At 32.9% G+C, this 20,855-nt stretch overlaps 2 protein-coding genes across 4 annotated transcripts; one reads left to right on the plus strand and one right to left on the minus strand.

The window, feature by feature from the left end:
• Positions 1-2,160: 2,160 nt before the first annotated feature.
• LOC141448602 (uncharacterized) lies at positions 2,161-9,858 on the plus strand. Of its 3 annotated transcripts, none has more exons than XM_074117082.1 (7): positions 2,161-2,462; positions 3,072-3,364; positions 4,342-4,569; positions 4,644-4,993; positions 6,124-6,862; positions 9,242-9,320; positions 9,434-9,858. In XM_074117082.1, the coding sequence occupies exons 1-7, from the start codon at positions 2,411-2,413 to the stop codon at positions 9,691-9,693; spliced, it is 2,001 nt and encodes a 666-aa protein (XP_073973183.1). In that variant the 5' UTR covers positions 2,161-2,410; the 3' UTR covers positions 9,694-9,858. The 3 variants fall into 3 exon arrangements, with proteins under 3 accessions (XP_073973183.1, XP_073973185.1, XP_073973184.1); XM_074117084.1 differs by lacking the exon at positions 2,161-2,462 and adding an exon at positions 2,576-2,838; XM_074117083.1 differs by lacking the exon at positions 2,161-2,462 and adding an exon at positions 2,864-2,997.
• Positions 9,859-11,394: 1,536 nt separating this feature from the next.
• LOC141448607 (peptidyl-prolyl cis-trans isomerase NIMA-interacting 1-like) lies at positions 11,395-20,735 on the minus strand. The gene is made up of 3 exons (XM_074117094.1): positions 20,590-20,735; positions 15,311-15,520; positions 11,395-13,449 (listed from the first exon to the last, which is right to left on the minus strand). Exons 1-3 carry the CDS (start codon positions 20,642-20,644, stop codon positions 13,229-13,231), a joined length of 486 nt encoding a protein of 161 aa, XP_073973195.1. The 5' UTR covers positions 20,645-20,735; the 3' UTR covers positions 11,395-13,228.
• Positions 20,736-20,855: the final 120 nt, after the last annotated feature.

Genomic DNA, 20,855 nt, shown 5'->3' on the forward strand with positions numbered 1-20,855 from the left:
CCAAATCTCTTGGAAGAACACAGACCAAGTTTCAGCCAGATCGGTCTATTTCTTTGTGTTTGGCATTCGTTTGAATCGAGGAAGTCGAGTGATTTTCAAAAAATGGACGAAAAAGAATTTCGTGTGTTGATTAAACTCTACTTTATGAAAGGCAAAACGCCTCAGGAGACTAAAGAGAAGCTTGATAAACATTATGGTGACTCTGCACCTTCGATTAGAACAGTTTATAAGTGGTTTCAAAATTTTCGGAGTGGCCATATGGGCACAAGTGACGCTGAACGTTCTGGACGCCCTGTTGAGGTTACTACTCCAGAAATCATTGTTAAAATCCATGATATGGTGATGGATGATAGAAGAGTGAAGGTGCGTGAGATTGCTAGTGATGTGGGCATCTCGAATGAACGGATACATAATATTTTGCATCAACATTTGGACATGACAAAGCTATCCGCAAGATGGGTGCCGCGATTGCTCACGCTTGACCAAAAACGAAATCGTGTGAAGTGTTGCAAGGACGGTTTGCAGCTGTTCCAGAAGAATCGGCAGGACTTTAAGCGTCGTTTCGTCACTGTGGATGAAACATGGATACATCACTACACTCCTGAGACCAAAGAACAATCTAAACAATGGGTTACCAAGGGGGAATCTGCGTCAAAAAAGGCGAAGACCGTTCCTTCGGCCGGAAAGATTATGGCGACTGCCTTTTGGGATTCGCAAGGAATAATCCTCATCGTTATTGGACCGTTTAAAAACCGAGCTGCAAGAAAAACGCCCACGATTGGCCCACAAGAAAAGTCCTTTTCCATCACGACAACGCACCAGCTCACACCTCAGCAGTTGTGGTCGCAAAATTAATGGAAATAGGGTTCCAACTCGTTTTGCATCCCCCCTATTCTTCAGACTTGGCTCCCTCGGACTACTATTTGTTCCACAATATGAAGAAATGGCTGGCGGGAAAAAGATTTTATTCAAACGAGGAGGTGATTGCAGAAACGAATGTCTATTTTTCAGACTTGGACAAATCCTAATATTCGGAAGGGATCAACAAACTAGAGCAGCGTTGGACGAAGTGTATAAGCCTAAAAGGAGACTATGTTGAAAAATAAAAAAGGTTTACCCCAAAAAATTAAGTAGTTTTTATTTTTGCACGGACTTTTCAAACGACCCTCGTATACTCGTTGTGAAAAATATAAAATTGCCATTAACTATAAAAACTCGGAAATTTTAATGAAATACAATAAGAATATTATTTGGTGGGATAGGATGAAAAAATAATTGCCATTTCAGTCGAGTAAAATTTATTTTGCCGAGCTTTCGACCTAGGGACTAGGTCATCTTCAGGGCTAGTTTAGAAAGTAATACTATTACATTTCAGGGTTGGTGTGTCTTCTGTCTTGTCTGTTCATGGACTGAGTGTGTGATCGGTCTAAATGGACTGAAATGGCAATTATTTTTTCATCCTATTGAAACTATGAATCAGTCACCAAAAAGAATAAACAACAATTTGGTGGGATGTTTCCTTTATCTTAACCAATAGAACTGTGGTGGAAGTCAGCCAAATGATAAGTGGTTGGTACATGTTTGGTCTCCGCATTAGAGATTGGGGAATTACGCACACAAATAGAAGCTCTCAACCCTTATGCATAATGCCGTTTTTAATTTTTAGATAGAGATTCAGACCTCAGTACGAGCATGATTTCATTTTGCACAACAATTCAAAGTTCTTTTCTTCCTTGTAAAAAAAGGTCTTGCGTCCCTAGTTAACTAGGAGCAATGCATACGTAAAGCGGTGCAAGATTTTTGAAATGAGCACAGAATGCTCTGGTAATCTGTGTAAGCCCCCAGAGAAATTGCAGAAAAAGTCGCTTGCTGTGACTATTACGACTATTGTAAACTTTTGGTTGTTTTGCCCTCCTGCGTTCGACGTGTATACCATGTTAATTAATAACAATTTAAAATTCAAACTTTTTTTTATTAAAATGTTAGAACTTCGAGAATCGTTGTAATTAGAGAAAGTACTGAGAGATATGTATTTTCCCCTAAAATGGAGATCTGCGTTTTTTTCGCAGTATGAAAAAAAAAATGCTACAAATCAATTTTTTCTCCTTCAATTTACCCTGCACATCTATGGAAACCACGTTTTTTTGGTTGGTAGTATCGATATGTACTTAAATACTTGTAAATTTCTTATTACATTAACGATCATTTATCCCGAATTCAATTCACTTTTTTAACAAAACGATGATCGATTTAAACATAAAACAATATCTTTCTTATTATTATTATTAAATTACATTAACACATGGGGCGAACACAAAACATCATATGAATTGCCAATATAGTGAAAAAAAAAAAACTTTGAAATCCCCAAAAAATACGAACTATTTACCTAATCTTTATAAAATTAAAGATGGGTGTTAAAGAAGGAAGTAAGAAGCAACGAAGCAAACCAAACAAGGAAGGTAATTTTTGGAAAGAATAGAAATAACAAAAAAATTATTTCCTACATTTAATAGAATAGAATTTTGATAATTTATCCAAAGCTTATTGCTGCAAAATGTGAGGATTATTGAAACATTTTGCGTTATAACTGAAAATACATCGTATGTTTGTGTGTGCTTTGAGTTGGAAAAAGTTTAAGTGCTCACTAACTAGTTATGAGGAAGTATTGTAAATCAACTCAAATTTATTGAGATAATTGAGTTTTCATCATTTTGATGCTCTTTGGGTGGGAAAAAAAATTGTTTTTCAGTACACTGTTCTAACCTCAGTAAGAGAATATATATTTTGGTGGTATTTATCCAGTTGCAGCTACCACTCAATATTTTAATTAGGAAGGTGAAGCACAATTATTAAGCGTTGTCATTGTATCCAAAAAAAAAATGATTTATTTATTTAAAAACACATTAGAATACATTAACTTTATAAAAAAACACAAGTAATCAAAGTCCAGAACGTTCGAAGCTCAAAAAAGAATATGTAACAGTAACTAAAAAGGTTGATGTCTGGTTATACAAACCTGTAGCGTTGCCGCCACAATGTAAACAATATATCTGTTTTTTGTTTTTCAGAAAAAAATAAAAGCAACATTCCCGTATTTATGGGAGGATCATATATGGACAGTGAAGAAAAACAGAAACGAAAAGATGATGGTGCCTCACGTGCTTACAGAAGAATGGGACGTACAGAATATGAACGTTATGCCAAAGATATGGCACAAATTTGGTGGGATATACCGCCTACGGTTGAAAAATCTGGCCTCTTTATGGAAACTTCCAAGCTTAGAATAAGAGGTCAACCAAGATATGAATGGCATAATCGTATTTTAATGGATAGCTGTCCACAACCAGATTATACGCTTAAGGTAAGCTTAAGTAATTTACAGGGAAAATTTGGTAAATTCTTGACTTTTCTATTCACTTTTTTACTAATTGTAAGTTTGAAGTAGTTGAAAATATGTTGTATGTATGCCAGGGTTGGTTAATTGTTGCTGATTTTATCTGTGGTAGCTGCAGCAGGTATGTTTATTGTTTCCCTGACAGGTAGATTAATGAGAATTAGACAACTATATCTCCGTATCACAATTACACATGCTGAACAACCACTGATGATGCCATTAAGTCCGAAACCGGACAAAGATTCAATAAAAACACCTAACACGGTGGATAAAATTTGAGTATGGCCAAACTTTGAGAATGAATTTTACAGTTGATTTATAAAATCTATAAATTTTTAAACAGTCAGGTGACTTCCCTTTTTATGAAGGCATAGATGCGTGGTTTCCCTTTAGGCTTCTGGGCTTTAGCCTACCCTGAAAATAAAGGAAACATAGCTGGTTCGAATCCCGCGTATGACTACATTTTATTAAAAAAAAGTGATTTTTTAAGTATTATGAGTAACTGCACACGCAGGATTCGAACTGGTGTTCTCTTTCTTACAAAGCCATGCTTTTGATCATTAGACCAACACCCTGGCTAGATATTCTTACCATAATCACAGTTCAAGAAGTCTTGCAGACGGAGTCCAAATTAACATGATGTGATGGTTACTTTTATTTCATGATAAAACAAGTTTATCATGATTCTCCCATTACCATTACATTACACTACATATTTTAAAATCTTCAATTATTATTATTTATGTTCTTTGCGTCGCAAATAAAAATTTTTGCAGTCAGAGAACTGGTTAGTTTTACTAATTTTTTTTTTTTTTTTTGGTAGATCATCATTTGCCTAAACGAATTCATCTCTAAATCCATTTTTTCTTTTTATCCATAAAATAAACAGAATATTGATTAACTTACTATCTTATTCTCTTTAAAATTTTCTTTTTAATTTACAGATTTTAAAAACAGCCTACAAGATCTATAGATTAAGATTGGAGAAGCGTTATCTTGAGGATAACGATACGAAAGGAAAATCTATACACTTTTGGTCGGAAAAGAAACGTGAAGAAGAACCAAAATGGGCACACATTTTGGATCGGCCCATTTTTGAGCAATATGTACTTATGTTGAAATATATTAGAACGCTTGGATTCAAACTCGCTTGGAAAATGGGACATAAAGAGGTTTGATTGGCTGTTTTAATTTATTTTTTGCTGGTTTTTTTTTTAGAGGACATTATTTATTTATTTATTTTTAGATAATTTCATCAGAGACACCGCTCAGAGTATTAGAAAAACTTCACCCATTGAAACGTTTGGACTTTCGCGGTGCGAAACACTTTCTTCCCGAGCCTTTTGTCACTGCATCCGATTCAGAAACTCAATTGAAAATCAATACCGAACTAAATCGTTTAGACAGGGCTGTAATTAAATCTATGGAACAAAAACAAAGGGATTTTACAACAATACGGCCAGAAATGGTGCCTGGAGAAGAAGTAAGCAGCAGCAGTAGTTCATCTGGTGATTCTTCCAGCAGTAGTACATCCATCTCCTCGGAAGATGAAATCTCTAAAAGGTCCAATAGCATGTCCACAAAAAGTTCTAAATTGTAAGTAATTTTTTTTTTTTTTTACTTTTGCTCTACATTACATAAGAGGAAAGTACGGAAATCGTGTAGATTTAAATTTTTGCACTTCAACTGCAAATATATTCGTTGCAGGTATCATGAATACAGAAATGAGTTTATCAAAATGATCTTTTGCTGCAACATAATTAAAAAAAAAAAAAAAAAAAAAAAAAAAATGGAGGGCTTGCAGAAAGTCCATACTCCAGATTGGGCTCCGGTGCCACTGGAAGACCAACAAAAATCTGCCAACCAAAGTGCTTCATTGTTAAATCAAATTTCCAGTCCCCTCACCCACACTTACACCTAGTAAGTTCTCCAGGTAGTTTGAGATATAGATGGGAGTCAGCCATAAGGAATAACCCATTCCTTAGCGTTTCTTGCAAGATTTGGATAACCACTCCTTAAAACATCAATTACCTCTCTCGCTGCAACCTCAACTACCACCAAGTAGCTACGCAGGTTATCTGGAAAAGCGCTTCCAAGTTTGCATTAGATACAGCCACCTGTACCCTCGCACCCACACTCCCAGATATTCCGAAAATGGTACCCTTAAATAAGGAAGTTAGGGTTAGCACACCAAATAATCGTGAAAACCATTCAGACTCTCTAAAGGGATCCCAAAGAGATCTGGGAGCTCATTATAGTTTGGGATAACCACTTCTTGGAGTCACGACTATCTTTCCCCCCAATACATCCTGGGAGGATATATCGCCTGCCTCAATTACCTGGAGGATCACCACAGAAAGTTTCTTGCAAGATTTGGATAACCACTCCTTAAAACATGAATTACCCTCTAGCTGCAAAAGAGGCGGCAATCTCAACTACCACCAAGTAGCTCCGCAGGCTAATCCATCCATCCATCTTTCGACATGGTAACAGCATTGCGCTTACGCTTGAGTTCGCTAAAAATTGATCTTACTAGGATTTATGGAGGATAGGGTACTTGAGCTTTTAAAATATGTTGCTGAAATCTTGAGTTTGCTTAAAATCCCCAGAATATTGTCATTTTAAAGGATAAGAATCAAATTAAATAGGAAATTATGGGTTTCCCATCCAAAATATTTAAAATTAAAATGATAAATTTATGTTCTATTAAAAAAAAAAACACACAGGAGTAAAAAGAGACTGTTGTACGGACTTAGTGAAAGGGCTTTTAAGTTACTGGAAAGAAAAGGAATCAATTATAATACTTATAAGGATCCAGGATCAGAGGAGTCCTTTTTTGCTGATTTTGACGACCTCAGAGATTATTTTGAAGATTATCTGCGCAATAAGGAAAAAACTAGAAGCATGCTTGAACGAGAAGAAGCTGAGTACGATGATAAAAAAAAGGATAACAACAAGGATGAGGATAATAAAGATGATCATGAAGATGACAACGACAACGATGGAAAGAAGGATGAACAAGGCAGAAAGGCACGACCATCCTATTCAGACCAACAACCATTACCTGATAATGGACCCACTCAAGACGACAAGAGACCAGATCATGCTGCTAACTCTACCAAAGGACGAAATGTAAAGGACAATTACGGAGGTAATTCACAGCCGAGTACTTCAAAAGACAATGAACAAAAGCCTGAACGTAAAGTTAATTGGAATAATAAATCGTCAAGCAAACCAGGACCATCAAAAAAACATGATCACGTTGAAAATATTGACGAAGATGGTGAATACGAAGTTGTTGAAGATATTAACAATGTTTATCCTAGAGTACCAATTTGTACACCAATCGGAGAAACGGTATGTGATTCTGGGGTATGTTTAATCAATGCCAATTGCCATGGTGATTACCTTCAAAACTCGATAAGAAGGAAGAAAGTAATCTACAGTCGTTCAGTAATATCATCAGTAAGTAAATTAAATATTGTATAGATTTGGGTAATAGAGTGAATCTGGAGGGAAACATATAAAAAAGTGTATTGCTCCTCCCCCCCCAAAAAAACTGGGCAAAAAAATCGAAGCATTTGTCGCACTGGTGCCAAAAATATTGCTATAGCGATGCAATATTATACAAATACAGGGTGAACAGAGTTATATGCTCCACCCACTTTTTTTTTTAACGGCGGGAAATTTCGAAAAAATAAAAAACACGTATTTAATCATTTTTAGTCTAGTTTATTTTCAGTGATTGACCCATTTTTTGAAACCCCTGTATCTCGAGATACAGCATCCAATTTTGTTTTTCCAAATGGAACGTTATATTTTTTTTTGCATATTTTTATAGTATTTGAGCTCCTAAAAAAAACAAAAAAAAATTTTTTGAAATCGGTTAGGTTTTTCAAAAGTTATGGTAATTTAAAATATATATAAAAAAAAAATTAAGTTTATTGTCAAAATTACTTTATATTTTTTAAAGAATCTGTTTAAACTGGGCACAATCAACGGATAGGCAAGCCAAAACTCTGGACTTCCACGCTCTGTTTGTAGCAGTACTTATGGTGGCGAAGTCAAGATCTAGGCAGGCTATTCGACGTTCAGGTTGTTTTTTCTACAAACGTTTGGTGTGGAGTTTTAGGAAATCAACTAATCGGTCCATACTTCTACAGAGAGAACTTAATTGGTGAAAGATATCCAACTTTTTTTTTAAGAGACATTTTGCCAGTTCTGCTTGAAGATTTTCCTCTACAACATCGGTTAGATATGTATTTTCAACAAGATGGTTGTCAGGCACATAATGCGAGAGTTGTTCGAGGTTACCTGGACAGAAATTTCCATGAAAAGTACTTAGAGACTCATTGTCTGATCCAATGGCCACCTCGATCTCTGGACTTAATCCCAATGAACTATTTTTGTGGGGATATCTAAAAAATAAAGTGTACAGTAACCTTAATCCCGTGGCTTCAATCGAAGATCTGAAACGTCGAATAACTCTAGCCTGCCTAGATCTTGAATTCGCCACCATAAGTGCTGCTACAAGCAAAACGTGGGAGTCCAGTGTTTTGGCTTGCCTATCCGTTGATTGTGCCCAGTTTGGACAGATTCTTTAAAAAAAATTACGCAATTTTTTTTTCATATTTTAAATTACCATAACTTTTGAAAAACCTAACCGATTTCAAAAATTTTTTTTTATTTTTTTTAGGAGCTCGAATACTATAAAAATAGGCAAAAAAAAAATATAACGTCCCATTTGAAAAAACAAAGTTGGATGCTGTATTTCGAGATACAGGGGTTTCAAAAAATGGGCCAATCACTGAAAATAAATTAGACTAAAAATGATTAAATATGTGTTTTTTATTTTTTCGAAATTTCCCGCCGTTAAAAGAAAAAAGTGGGTGGAGCATATAACTCTGTTCACCCTGTATAAAATAAAAACAAACATGAAGTTGAAACTTCTCAAATCTTTCGATTGAGTTCAATCCGACTGTAACTTAGCAACCAGAATTTCTATACCAGAAAATATTAATTTACTAAATACATAAATTATCACTTTTTTCCCCCAAAAATTGCTGCTTTTACATTGTTTCTGATTGTAAATTTGCAGTTCTAAATTTATTTGAATTATAGTTACAGAGAAGTTCAATTGAGTGCGTTTTTAGGGAAAAAAAAAAGGATAAAATTCCCTAAATAAAAAAGGATAAAATTAATATTTTCTGGTATAGAAATTCTGGTTGCTAAGTTACAGTCGGATTGAACTCAATCGAAAGATTTGAGAAGTTTCAACTTCATGTTTGTTTTTTTTTATATGTATATTTTATAATATTGCATCGCTATAGCAATATTTTCGGCACCAGTGCGACAAAAGCTTCGATTTTTTTGCCCAGTTTTTTTGGGGGGGAGGAGCAATACACTTTTTTATATAAATATAAATATTATATTTATAAAATTATAAATATTATTTATTATACACTTAAGTTAAATGTGTTGCGAAAATTTCTGAAATGAAAATATTTTCCCCGCTTAAATCAATAGATTTTTCAATTAACTTCTTCTATTCATAGATTTATATGTAACTTTTACGCGGAAAATTCGTTATAGGGTAGTTAGAACTACATAAGAGGTTAGGGTTAGGCTTCCTTGTAAGGTTACATTACAGTGAATTGTAACAGGTTTCAAACTGTTTATAAGAATTAAGTATGACTGAAATATAGGAGTTGAAAAATAAAATTGAGTTAGAACCGAGATAATAGTAGTAAAAGCATGTCGTTTAAGTGTTCACATGTTATAAAAACCAAAAATGGATTTAATTTTCAAATTAATAATCAAACAGTGTTGTCTTTTTTTTTTTAGAATGAGATAACAGATGAAGAAACATTAACTGCAGCAGAAACTAGGCTAATTAGTAGCCGGTTGTTAGAAAATGCTACAGGTAATAACATCAGAATTTTTACTTTCGAAGTTAGTTTTGAAATCTCCTTAGTCTGAAAAAAAAGAAAAAGAGAATGGTGTGTTTATCATTAAATTATATTTTACTATTTATAGGTGATGCAGGTATAAGTTTGGCTACGGCAAATCGATTAATAACCGACCATTTTAGACAAACAGCAACAGTTTTACAGAATTTAATAAGAAATATGACCAGTTTTGTGCAGACAACAAACCATCTACTGGATAGAATTGAATCTTCTATAATCCGAATAGAAGCACAATCTCACCTCTATAATTTACCTTCGACTACTTGGAATGATATCAGAAGACATATTCGGATAGTAATTAACAGGATCCCTTCAGTTTCTATTTGATTTAATTTGGATTTTCTTCTTCTTTTTAAGTTGAAAGAAAAATTGGAAAAACCAAAATATTTCTTTCACTTTTTTTATTTAATAAATCTTTCCACTTTTCAGGATATAACTCTCATAACTGTATATCCATCATTATTTATAATAAACCATGATTTAATGTTTAAACCTTTTTTTTTATACGACATCCGAGGACATTGGCAAACTGAGCCTTGTAACATATGTAAGTACATCAAATGGTGTACGGACTGTGTTCTCTTGTAGCAGACAAAAATGTTTTATCACCTAGAGCAATCTGTAAGTGCTGTTAGAAAGAGAACATCTGTTAAGGGTAGTCTGTTACAACAGCAATTTTAGTGAATTTAATGTATGAAAAGTGAAAAATCTTGGTACCAAAAATGAAACATCTTTAATGATAAATGAAAACCCAAAACAGGTAGGAAATAGATGCATGCTACGATACCAAAAATAAGCGACAATATTATTTTGCTCAAAATAGACCCACTATGCCGAAATGGTACTAAAATAAACATTTGTTTTATTTTTTTGAGATAAAACGAAGAATCCAAATTGTTCGCAAGCAATTTACCAACAAGCTAAGCAATTATCGAATCAGTTGGACATATTTTGCACAATTATAAGAGTTAGGATGAAAAAATAATTGCCAGTTTTCAGTCGTGATACATTTATTCTGCCGAGCTTTCGACCCCCTAGGGACTAGGTCATCTTCAGGGCTAGTTTACAAAGTAATATTTTTACATTTTTAGGGTTGTTGTGTCTTCTGTCTTGTCTGTTCATGGACTGAGTGTGATATGTGTTAGGTTGTGTGGAAGACAGAAGACACACCAACCCTATAAATGTAAAATATTACTTTGTAAACTAGCTCTGAAGATGACCCTAGTCCCTAGGGGTCGAAAGCTCAGGGCAGAATAAATGTATCACGACTGAAATGGCAATTATTTTTTTTCATCCTATTGAAACTATGAATCAGTCACCAGAAATAATGAATAGCAATATAAGAGTTGATGTTGATAATCTACAACTGGACAGTAACCGTGTTCGGATATTTTTTTTTTTAAAAAGTCACGAAATACTGGAAAAATCTATTCAGATAGTTTCCCAACAGACGAATTTCTTCCAATTTAGTCTCACATTTGATTATAAATAAACTTATGCAGACGGAAAGAAAAGCCTAACCATCGGCTCTCTCTCACCGGAAAAGAGCCTTCAATCAGAATTTCGCTGGAAAAGTTTCCCAGTAAAGTTATAGATCAACATTACTACACTAAGTTAAAAGAAAATCGTCAAAGCCTATGATGAGAAAAAAACGGTTGATAGATGACCTATATTCCTTTGCAGGGAACTAAGCGAAATATCAAATTTGAACATCATGAAATTTTTGAACTTACTTCACACCATTTTGTAAAAAAAAAACTAGTTTTCCTAACTCAAAAGCCCTCCCTCCCAAAAAAAAAGCTATGACCGATGAAAATCCAAAATAGAAAATCCTGCACGGTTATGAAGTAGGAGGAAGAAAAACGGGACCGTTTCTGCGACGTACAAAATCAGCGATAAATGTATATATGAACATGAAAATTGTACATAACTTTGGAACTGGTTTCTATTTTTAAATAGTAATTTCAAATTTAAAAATCAGAAACTGACAAAACAAAATCTTAGAATTTTTTAGGTTTATAGTAACTGTTTTCTAAAACTAGTAAAATTTTATTTCAAAAAACAAAAAAATTAAACGTAATGAAAAAAAAAAAAATGCAAATAATTTAGAAATACTTAATAACTAGTTTTCATATTTTTAAAATTAGATCATTTTGAAAAGTACAGCAGGATTTGTTTACATTTAAGTAAAATTTCAAAATAAACCAATAAATTTTAAGACATTTAGAAGTGAAAATGAAATTAGTGCAACAAAAAAATATTTTACAAAGTAATTCTTAATGGTCTTTTTTTGTGTTTTTTAAATTAAAACGTATAATTTTAAATATATATATATATTGAAATAAATAAATTCAGCTATAAATCTAAAAGAAAGCACATTTCATTGTGTTGAATTGATTGTTGAAAACAGCAATGCTTGGATAATATTGATAATTTTTATGCACAAGATGTTCTTTAAGATTGCCCGTTTTTTGAATAATATTCCAACTAAATCTTTACAATTTGGTTCATCATATTTTGGGTGTGTTGAGAGAATCATAATTTCCACTTACATAGATAAAGAAAAAAAATTAAGAAAAACAAACAGTGGCTCGCTCCATCATAAGAAAAGTCAATAACAGGATTTTCCACTCACTTCGTGAAAAAAAAACAAACCCTAATCAGCACATTGATACGATCTTTATCGTACGAAAGATCGTATCTTTGCAGAAAGTAAAAGTAGCCAACTTACCTAAGTTCAATTTGGATATAGGATACTGAAGTAGAAGAAGTATCAGGAACAGTATTTTTTTTTAAGTTTTAGGTTTCTAGGTTTAGGGGTATGGATGATCATGTAAGTTTTGCACTGGATATGTGAGGAGGATTTGAACGATTGGTCGGGCATCCAGCTTGAAATCCCTTGGGATTAATCCCTGGTGTTCCAGGAGGGTTTGCACTTTGCTCTATCTAGCTGAAGAGATAGTTTTAAGATTTGTATTAAATGATTCAGTCACCAAAAAAAAAAGAAGAAAGATGAACAATGCTCTAAAAGTTGAAAATATAAATCGTAAATTTGCTCTTCGATTTATTTCTAGAACTTTAAACAATTCTTGATCCTCGAAAACGGTCAATTTTACAAGAAACACCATTAGCTTAAAATAATAATCTTGAAAATTTTGAACGTAAACAATTTTTGGATAAACCATAATCTTTTTTTATTAACAAAATTCATCTGCATGTTCTCGCATAAGTGAATACATTTTCCATATAAAGAAATTTGACAGATTAGCGACATAGAGAAAATACTATAAAGAGATAGTATGTGGAAAAATTGGTTATCTTTTTAGATTTTCTTTTTAAAGAAAAAGTGTGAAAAAATTACTAGGAAATATATAGAGAAGCTATGAAAAGATACAAAACTATTGGTAAATTTAAATTTAAAGAACTATAGTCTCAATTATGCAAAAAAAAGATGCTTGTTTTTTTTTTCTTCTAATAATAAAGAGATTTACACTTTAAATTTCTATATTTATTTCAATTTAGTGGTCAACATTGGCCTCAAAAAAAAGAAAAAGCAATTTATAACAGCCCAATAAATTTTTAGAAATTTTTTTTTCAGAAACCTCAAACTTTGCCTTTTTAAAATTATAACTTAAACGAAGCGCCCGCATTTTTTCTATTTAAAAAAATTAAATAAAGTAAACAAATTCCAAAAAAAAAAAAAAATAAAATAAAAGGCAATGTTAAAAGGAATCACGAAGTACTGAGCGCAATTTGGACAAAATATACATTTTTAATTTTTTAAATATTTTAATTATTTGTATATACTTTTTTTTTTTGGAAGCTTTTTATATTTTTTTTTTAAATGCAACCTCTTGCTTTTTTACGCTGTGCGCAAAATAATATGAACTCCAGAATCTGTCTGCACTGGTTCGCTTAATTCACCAACTTTCAAAGCAAAAGCTGCCTGTTCAAATGGTTTCTGCATAGCACCATGTCCAAATGGTCCTAGATCGCCGCCACGTTTTGCTGAACTACAATCGGAATATTTCAACGCTAATTCAGCGAATGAAGCTTTGCCACTGGTGATCTGTTCACGATAAGCTGTGAAAAAAATTGAATAGAAAAATGTATAAGCGCAAAAGAAAGACACACTATAAGAATATTCTAGAAAAATTACAGGTTGTGCGGGCTATCTTATGATTCTGTCTTCATTCTTACGGATTAACTTGAGCTCATTCGTAGCGACAAGAAACAAGCACAAAGGTCCTCTCTCCTCTTTGCGTAGATTGCAATGAGGAGGAGGAGGATTTCAAGACAATATAATAATGGATATGTCCACTTTATTTAGTAGAAAGGAGACGAATGTTTGACAACTTATACAGGTATTTAGGATGCACCATTTCGCTACGAAGACATAATATTCTCCAGCAACATCTATGTGCTTAAATCTGTAGCAGAGCTAGCAATGAAATATGAATGTATTTGTATAGTTATAGCCAATTAGAATGAGTGGAAGAAATAGATTAGAGAAGGATTACGTGATTTTAACTTAGGTTAAGCCATAAGAATGGCAGGAATATTAGAGTACTGATCCATCCATTAGCTGTAGTTTATGTAATTAGTTGTATATAGTAGAGGGATGAATGTGTGAAGCGAATGTATTTATAAGTAAGAATGGAGAGTGAGTGATATTCTAGTGATAAGCACCTAGTAGACGAGGGGTCCCCAAACTTTTTACACTGGGGGGCCAGTTCACTGTCCTCTCAGACCGTTGGAGGGCCGGACTATAAAAAAAATATTTCAAATAAAGAACAATTAAATTTAAATCACCAAACTGCCCAGTATTTATGTGGTAACTATGGACCTGCCTTTGGTTAATGAGATGGTCCAATGTCCGGTTTAGTTATAGTGGCTTTGCCTTTCTTCCCTACTTCTGCTGAAATTTTACACTTGTTTTCAGAACCGTAACGCGTACATCCCGCGTCATCGGAAATAATAATGTATATGAGCGACGCAGCGCTTTGCGGCACCGCCACATATAGTGCTCCTCCTCTCTCTGACCACCAATGAAAAAAGAGATGCCCCTTTCGGAAGTGGCCCGCGGGCCGTAGTTTGGGGACCCCTGACCTAGACGATGCTGGCTGTATGGCGAAAGACAATGCCAAAAAAAAGGAAAAAAAAAAAACAAGCCCAACCTTGAGGAATGCATTGCACTCCCTATTATATAAGTGTAAAATCACGCAGTTCCATTGGAAAGACCCCAGTCAGGATTTACTGGGAAATACCAGGCGATCACTACCAGGACAATTCGTAAAAAACAAACACGATTCTCTAAAATTAGACTTGGTAAATAATATTTGCTAGAAAATAATTTAGATCTCTGTTTCCTAGGATGAAAATATGCTAAAAGTGCAAAGAGAAAAGATTAGAAAATATCATAAAACGAAGTTAAGATTTCTCGTTACCAATACTTCTTTCTCACCGTGAACAATACAGTGGACAGATTCTCATAATCTGTTTACAACAATTTAAGTAGCACTATAAGTTTTTTTTAAAAAAAATTATTTGTTAAGTTACACCAGCGCTAGATACGCTATAAGTAACAATGATAATAACTGACACCACTAACTGAGGGGAGAAGTTAACCCAGTGATAACACTCCCTAAGTCGTCTCCAGCATTTGGAGAGGAGAAAATCTCGAGGCCACTGGCTGATTTTAATCGTCTGGGAGAATGAGCTGGAAGGTGATGGAGATGATAAATGGCGGTGGACAAGAGGATTGGAATGATAGTGCAAATTCTGATGAAAACTTTTATAGAGAGTTCCTGCAACCTGACCTAGAAATGGAATTTCCAAGTCTGTGTGGATGTTTAGATATTTGAAACGTAAAATGGAGCTTTAACTGGCTCTAAAATTAAATTCAAAAAATGAGTATTTTTATAAAATAAAATAAATTAATTACATTTAACAAGTTCCAAAGCTTCATCCTTAGATCTGGTGATAACTTCTTCACGCCAAGAGCTCGGCCTACGTGACTGTTCATGTTTTACCAACAGGTGACTGCATTGTACCTGTTCCGGACCGCCTCCACTATACGAAGAAGGTTCTGCAGGTTTATCTGGTCGTTCCCATTGGCTTTCTTTAGTGTAAACATTTAAATAGTAATGCTGTCCTAGAAACAGAAAATGGAGAGCATTAAAAAAATTTGTAAATTAGATTTAATCAAACCTTTATAAAACATTTTCTTATTATTTGTATTAGTGGCCTAATAAAATGGTTACATTCGTTTATGGTTTAAGCTTCTTGAACAAGAACTTTTGATGAGTATTTAGCCTATTATTAGGCTTAAAGTGATAGATACAAGAAACATAAGATTTCATCAGCGTCCACATGTTTTGAAGAAGTTGCAAGTGGAATACTCTAAATAAAGAGATAAATACGAAATAAGTAAATAAGTTATAAATAAGAAATAAGTTTGGTTCAAAACGTAGAAGTTGCTCGCTCCCTTTTTTGGCGAAGTCAAAAAAAAAAAAAAGAATTGGAAAGAACTATCAAAGTATCTTCTGAAAAGGATAGCTCAGGGAAGAAAATAATGGAGAGATTTTGGATAAAGAAAAATGATCAGACTGAACACTCATGCCAACTCTATCTAATCTTTGGAGAACACAATAGACTTAGAAAACATCTCCACTGCATATTTCATAACAGGAGGGACAATTTCTTGAATCCTTATACAGACCAAGAAAGGTGTTAGTAATCTCTTTTACTCCTGGTCTGGTCTTCAACCACTAGTTTGCGGTAGAAGAACTTGGTAGATTCTTGCGAGACTTGAGAGCATCATTTCATGGACCCAAAAACAACGGAACTCTACTCCTTATACAAGGAAAGGTTTCTCCTATTACACCTAATAAGAGGAAGAAAAAATAAATTAATTTCAACACCAATACCTGGGAACACATTAACTGCACTCTGTAGGCCAACTTAATCTACTTTGAAAACTGACAACCCTGAATCATTTTTATCCATCTCTTCCCCAATGGTCCTCTAGTGATGGGCTTGAATCTAATTAAGGGATACTTTCAATACTAAGTACTTATTGACCCTACATACCTGGTCTGGTACTGTGATTTTGTTTCCCTTTAAGGGAGGAGTAGCAAGCCTTTTGGTAAGCAATTAGGATACTTGCCCAGAACCCTTAACAACCATTCGAACTACTAAAAAGGAAAACTTTAGTTTCAAAGGGAAGGGATTAGCTATGCGGTTAGCGTACTGAGACTCCCACGCGGAGGTCCCGGGTTCGAATCCAGCTGCTGATCCTCAGATTTTCTTTTCCGGTGACGGACAGTGTTGTCTGTAACGAGAGAACACAGTCCGGAGGCCGGCAGTGCACTGAAAAAAAAGCTCCGGGCACCAATAACCTTAGATGTTGTCGCGCCTTAAATCATAATAATAATAATTTAGTTTTAAAGGAGTTTTTTTTAAAAAAATATATTTTTCTGTACAAGTCTTTAAGTCATGAGTTTCAATTTGGCTTCTGCTTTATTTTACTCCATTCAAACAGAACTTATATTTACATACACTCCAAAAAATAAAAGCAAAGATACCAGCATTTTAGGATTTCCAAACTACTTTGGTGAAGTTCTTCGAAACTATTTGTGAAACAATCGTAACTACCAAGTGAAATATTGAAAAAAAATTAAATTACTGAACCAAAATTTCATTTTTTCAAAACTGATGAACTTTAACACTGAATTTGAACTCAATTAAAGAATCTTTAATCCAAAATACCTTTACTCAATACTGAAGTACCCAAATCTTTTTAGAAAAACGTTCAGTTTCATTTATTATTTATCGCTTTAATCTTGAACATTCAAGAATATCACAGAACAATTAAATGTTTTGTGTTATTCTAAACGATACATGGTTTTATTTTCTGTAATCTAATCACATAATATCCATTATAAATAAATGAATTTTATTGTAAAATTTTAATTGAACAATTTATCACTTTTCCTTCAGCAATCACCGGTTTATAATTTATATTCTTTTTTCACAAGAAAAACAAAAATTGTAAAGAAAACAAAATGAAAGTACTACTAAAACGATAACTGTTTTAAAAGAAAATGATGAATAACTTTTTAACCAACATATTTGAATAAATACATTAATGTGGTAATTATTCTGTCTACTTAATAATAATGGATATTTTTTAAAAAAAAGAGGACAGTTCGAAGACCCAAAATGGATGAGAGTGTGTGGTATTTATGACCAAACGAGAGGATCATGCAGTAGAATTAAAATTACCTGAAGTTGAATTTGTATTTTTTTTTAAAAGTGAAATATACGTCATTTCTGCAGAGCTTTTGGGTTTGCTTTAGATTCAGGAATAATAATCTGTAAATATTGTTATTAGTAAAAAAAAAATCTCCCCTTAAATTCAAGAGTTTCAACATTCTGAACTTCCAATTTCGTTCACCTTGTTTGTTAGCTAGGTTCAAGGGTCAATTATTTTTCTGCCTTAGCAAAGGTATTTAAGCAAGCTTACTATAGGGTCAAGACGCCTGTAAACGTAACTGGAAATGGACAAAACCCATTGCTGATAAGGGCATAAAAGGGTCTATCAAAATGGATTATTATATCAATCTTTTTTCTGGACAGATCACACACCATGACATTTTGGAAGGTCGATTGTAAAACGTAAGAACACAGTTTTGACGAGAGCAAATGACGGGACCATAAGCTAATACCACAGAATTCAAGATAACAGAGCCACAACTTTAGAAGGAATCGCTGGGAGTTAAAACACAAATTGGGCAATTTGCTTTGTCCAGAATATGAGCGAATAGGGGCAATTACTTGACAGAATTTCAAAAATAAATGCTTCTCCATTTTTTTCGTTCATAACAATAAGTAATTGCAAACTTAGAAGTGTCGTCATGAAAAGAATTTCATTCTCTTCAGACAGTAGGAGAGTTTAAGTAAATTTTAGTTTACTATTTCACCTAAAATAAAATGTAAACAATTAAACGTGACTCTGTGCTAATGCCAAGTTAAAAAAAAAAAAAAATCTAAAACAGTAGACAGAGGGTCTGCAAAATATTCAGTTGGGTTTACACCACACAAATGTTACATTTCGAAAGACAAACATTTACATCTCAAGGAGTCCCAAAATTTAAGTTTTGCAGTGAATATAGCATTTTAGCCATTACAACGGCAAACTTAACGTTGACAAAAGACTTTAAAATTTCATTGAAGGAAATCTACTCTAACATGGTCTTAAAAAAAAATATCAATACCTGATCAAGAAAAGAAAATATCGATCTCCTGCTACCACCAATTTTCTAAGTACACATTCCTTTTATCTGGTTAGAATTCACAGATGCTGGCTACTCATTAAAACTAAAAGAAAATCAAGTACCGTACATCTAGACAGCCGAAATATATCAGAAAAATGTTTCTAAGACTAACAATGTAAAGCAAGTCTCAGAACTTTATTCTACTTTGTAAAATAACATTAAGCAGAAAAGAATTTTGTATTTTTTTTTCAGATTAAATGGAAAGCTGTTAACATTCTATACCTTATTTACAGAATAGAATGGTATTTTGAACCTGGTGTGTTCTTGTAGAAATAATTCATGGATGCAACGCATATCTATCATTCCGTTAAACGAATAATTATCTTGAATATAAGGCACAAAGAAATTTCTGTAAACGAAGTCTAATTTCAGGAAAGTAGATTAATGTTTTGTACGAAGAAAGCTGCCATAAAATAATTAAATAAAAAAAGAAATTCGTTCAAAAAGAATAGCCACGATGTGAATCAAATTTAAAATAAATAATGGCAGCAATTGTTAACACGTAATCTACTTCATACAAACTCTTTAAAGAACCGATAGAAACTTAAAAAAGCATTTCCAAGACTTAAGTTATTGTTGGCCTATGGATATATCACTTCGTAAAAGTTGTTTAAGTAAACTTAAATTGTGGTAAAATCACAGGCCAATGTAACCACTTTATTTTTCATTATTATTCATAATTTAATCATTTCCCTTATGATAACTATCACTGATTATCGAAACGCCAGAAAAAAAAAAGAAATTTCATAACACGGTCGAACACCAACAATTTTTAAAACAAGTCATTCTTACTTTATGTAGTAGCATAAATTCAAAATTGTTTTTTTAAAGTTTTACCGCGTATTTCTCCCATGAGTAAGGTTAAATTAATACGAAAAGGTTATCTTTACGTTGGCTAAACATACAAACCTATACACCGGCATATTTTTCAATGAAAATATTTGTAGCATAACCCAAAAAAAAAAAGTTGATAGTAAATTGCGAATGGCTACGAATTTAGTTTCATTAATAAAGTTTCTTTAATTTTTTTACTGGTTTTGTTGAACTTTTACCTTTTGTATACTCAAGATAATAAACACTTTTTAAGCAGTTTTGTGACGAACTAATTTCGGAAATGATCTTTGAAAATTACTTTTCGAATTGCTTTTACTCAAATTTGAATTTTTAACTTAAAAATTTGAATAAAAGAGCCTGTGTTTTGGGTCTAGATCGATTTACTTTTTATTTAGTTTGACTTTAAAACGTATAAACTTATTTTCAGAGACGTGGTATATCGAAGTCATGCTGAAATTAAAAAAAAAAAATACCCAAATTACTGAATCGCTGCTCAGATACCTGTAACAATCTTGAAGAACATATTTCTTTTAAAATAATTCCAAATAATATACTTCGTTTTGAATTAAATGAAAAAAAAAAAATTAATAATGAATAACTTTTATAAATACATACACAAATCTTGTATAAATAAAATGATAATTTCACTAAATACAAAATAATGTATGAGATCTCTCACTGATTGAACAAAAACGTATCCCTGAAGTAAAATAAGTAAGCCTTACAAGTCCAAGCAAGAAACATGGTTATTTAAATAACGCTAATAGAAGAAAAGTAATGTTTACAATAAAACTGATTTCAAACTAAACTAAAAACACCAAAAACAAACAAGAAGTATTGATCAGTAAAAGTTATGAATCACGGATAACTGCAGAAATGAAATTATAAAGAACGCCTATTTTTTTTTTTTTTTTTTCTTCTTTAACATAAGAACCAGAAAACCAAGGAAGGAAACCATCAACGAAGTAACCATAAACTAACACCAATAATAAAAATTTAAAAACAAAAATTAATCACGAAATTTATTTTTAAAAATAAACTAATAAAATACCAGTAGAACGACTTAATCGTTTTTCCCAACCCGAAGGTAATTCATCGTCAGCCATTTTGCCTATTCAAACAAGTTCAAGTAACATCTGGGGGCCAACTTAACACGCCAGATAGTCACTGCCTTTTGTACTATAGTTTCAGAAGCATTTATGTAAAATAATGAAATAAGTACCCGTTTTAATTTTATCATTTTCATTGTATTTAATTTTATGAATTTATTATTAATCTTTTGTTAATTACTTTAAAAAAAATATCAACATCTTACAA

The sequence above is a fragment of the Rhodnius prolixus genome, unplaced genomic scaffold (genome assembly GCF_049639745.1).
Source record: "Rhodnius prolixus isolate KJV_2025 unplaced genomic scaffold, Rpr scaffold_2, whole genome shotgun sequence".
Taxonomy (NCBI): domain Eukaryota; kingdom Metazoa; phylum Arthropoda; class Insecta; order Hemiptera; family Reduviidae; genus Rhodnius; species Rhodnius prolixus.

What these genes read in the sequence shown, in the direction of transcription:
- LOC141448602 (XM_074117082.1), top strand. Translation starts at nt 2,411, where the DNA reads ATGGGTGTTAAAGAAGGAAGTAAGAAGCAACGAAGCAAACCAAACAAG. An exon ending in AACCAGATTATACGCTTAAG is followed by an intron (nt 3,365 to 4,341) that starts GTAAGCTTAAGT and finishes TTTAATTTACAG; the next exon opens with ATTTTAAAAACAGCCTACAA. An exon ending in GGAAAATGGGACATAAAGAG is followed by an intron (nt 4,570 to 4,643) that starts GTTTGATTGGCT and finishes ATTTATTTTTAG; the next exon opens with ATAATTTCATCAGAGACACC.
- LOC141448607 (XM_074117094.1), bottom strand. Translation starts at nt 20,644, where the DNA reads ATGGCTGACGATGAATTACCTTCGGGTTGGGAAAAACGATTAAGTCGT. An exon ending in ACGATTAAGTCGTTCTACTG is followed by an intron (nt 15,521 to 20,589) that starts GTATTTTATTAG and finishes TTCTGTTTCTAG; the next exon opens with GACAGCATTACTATTTAAAT. An exon ending in AGCTTTGGAACTTGTTAAAT is followed by an intron (nt 13,450 to 15,310) that starts GTAATTAATTTA and finishes TTTTTTTCACAG; the next exon opens with CTTATCGTGAACAGATCACC.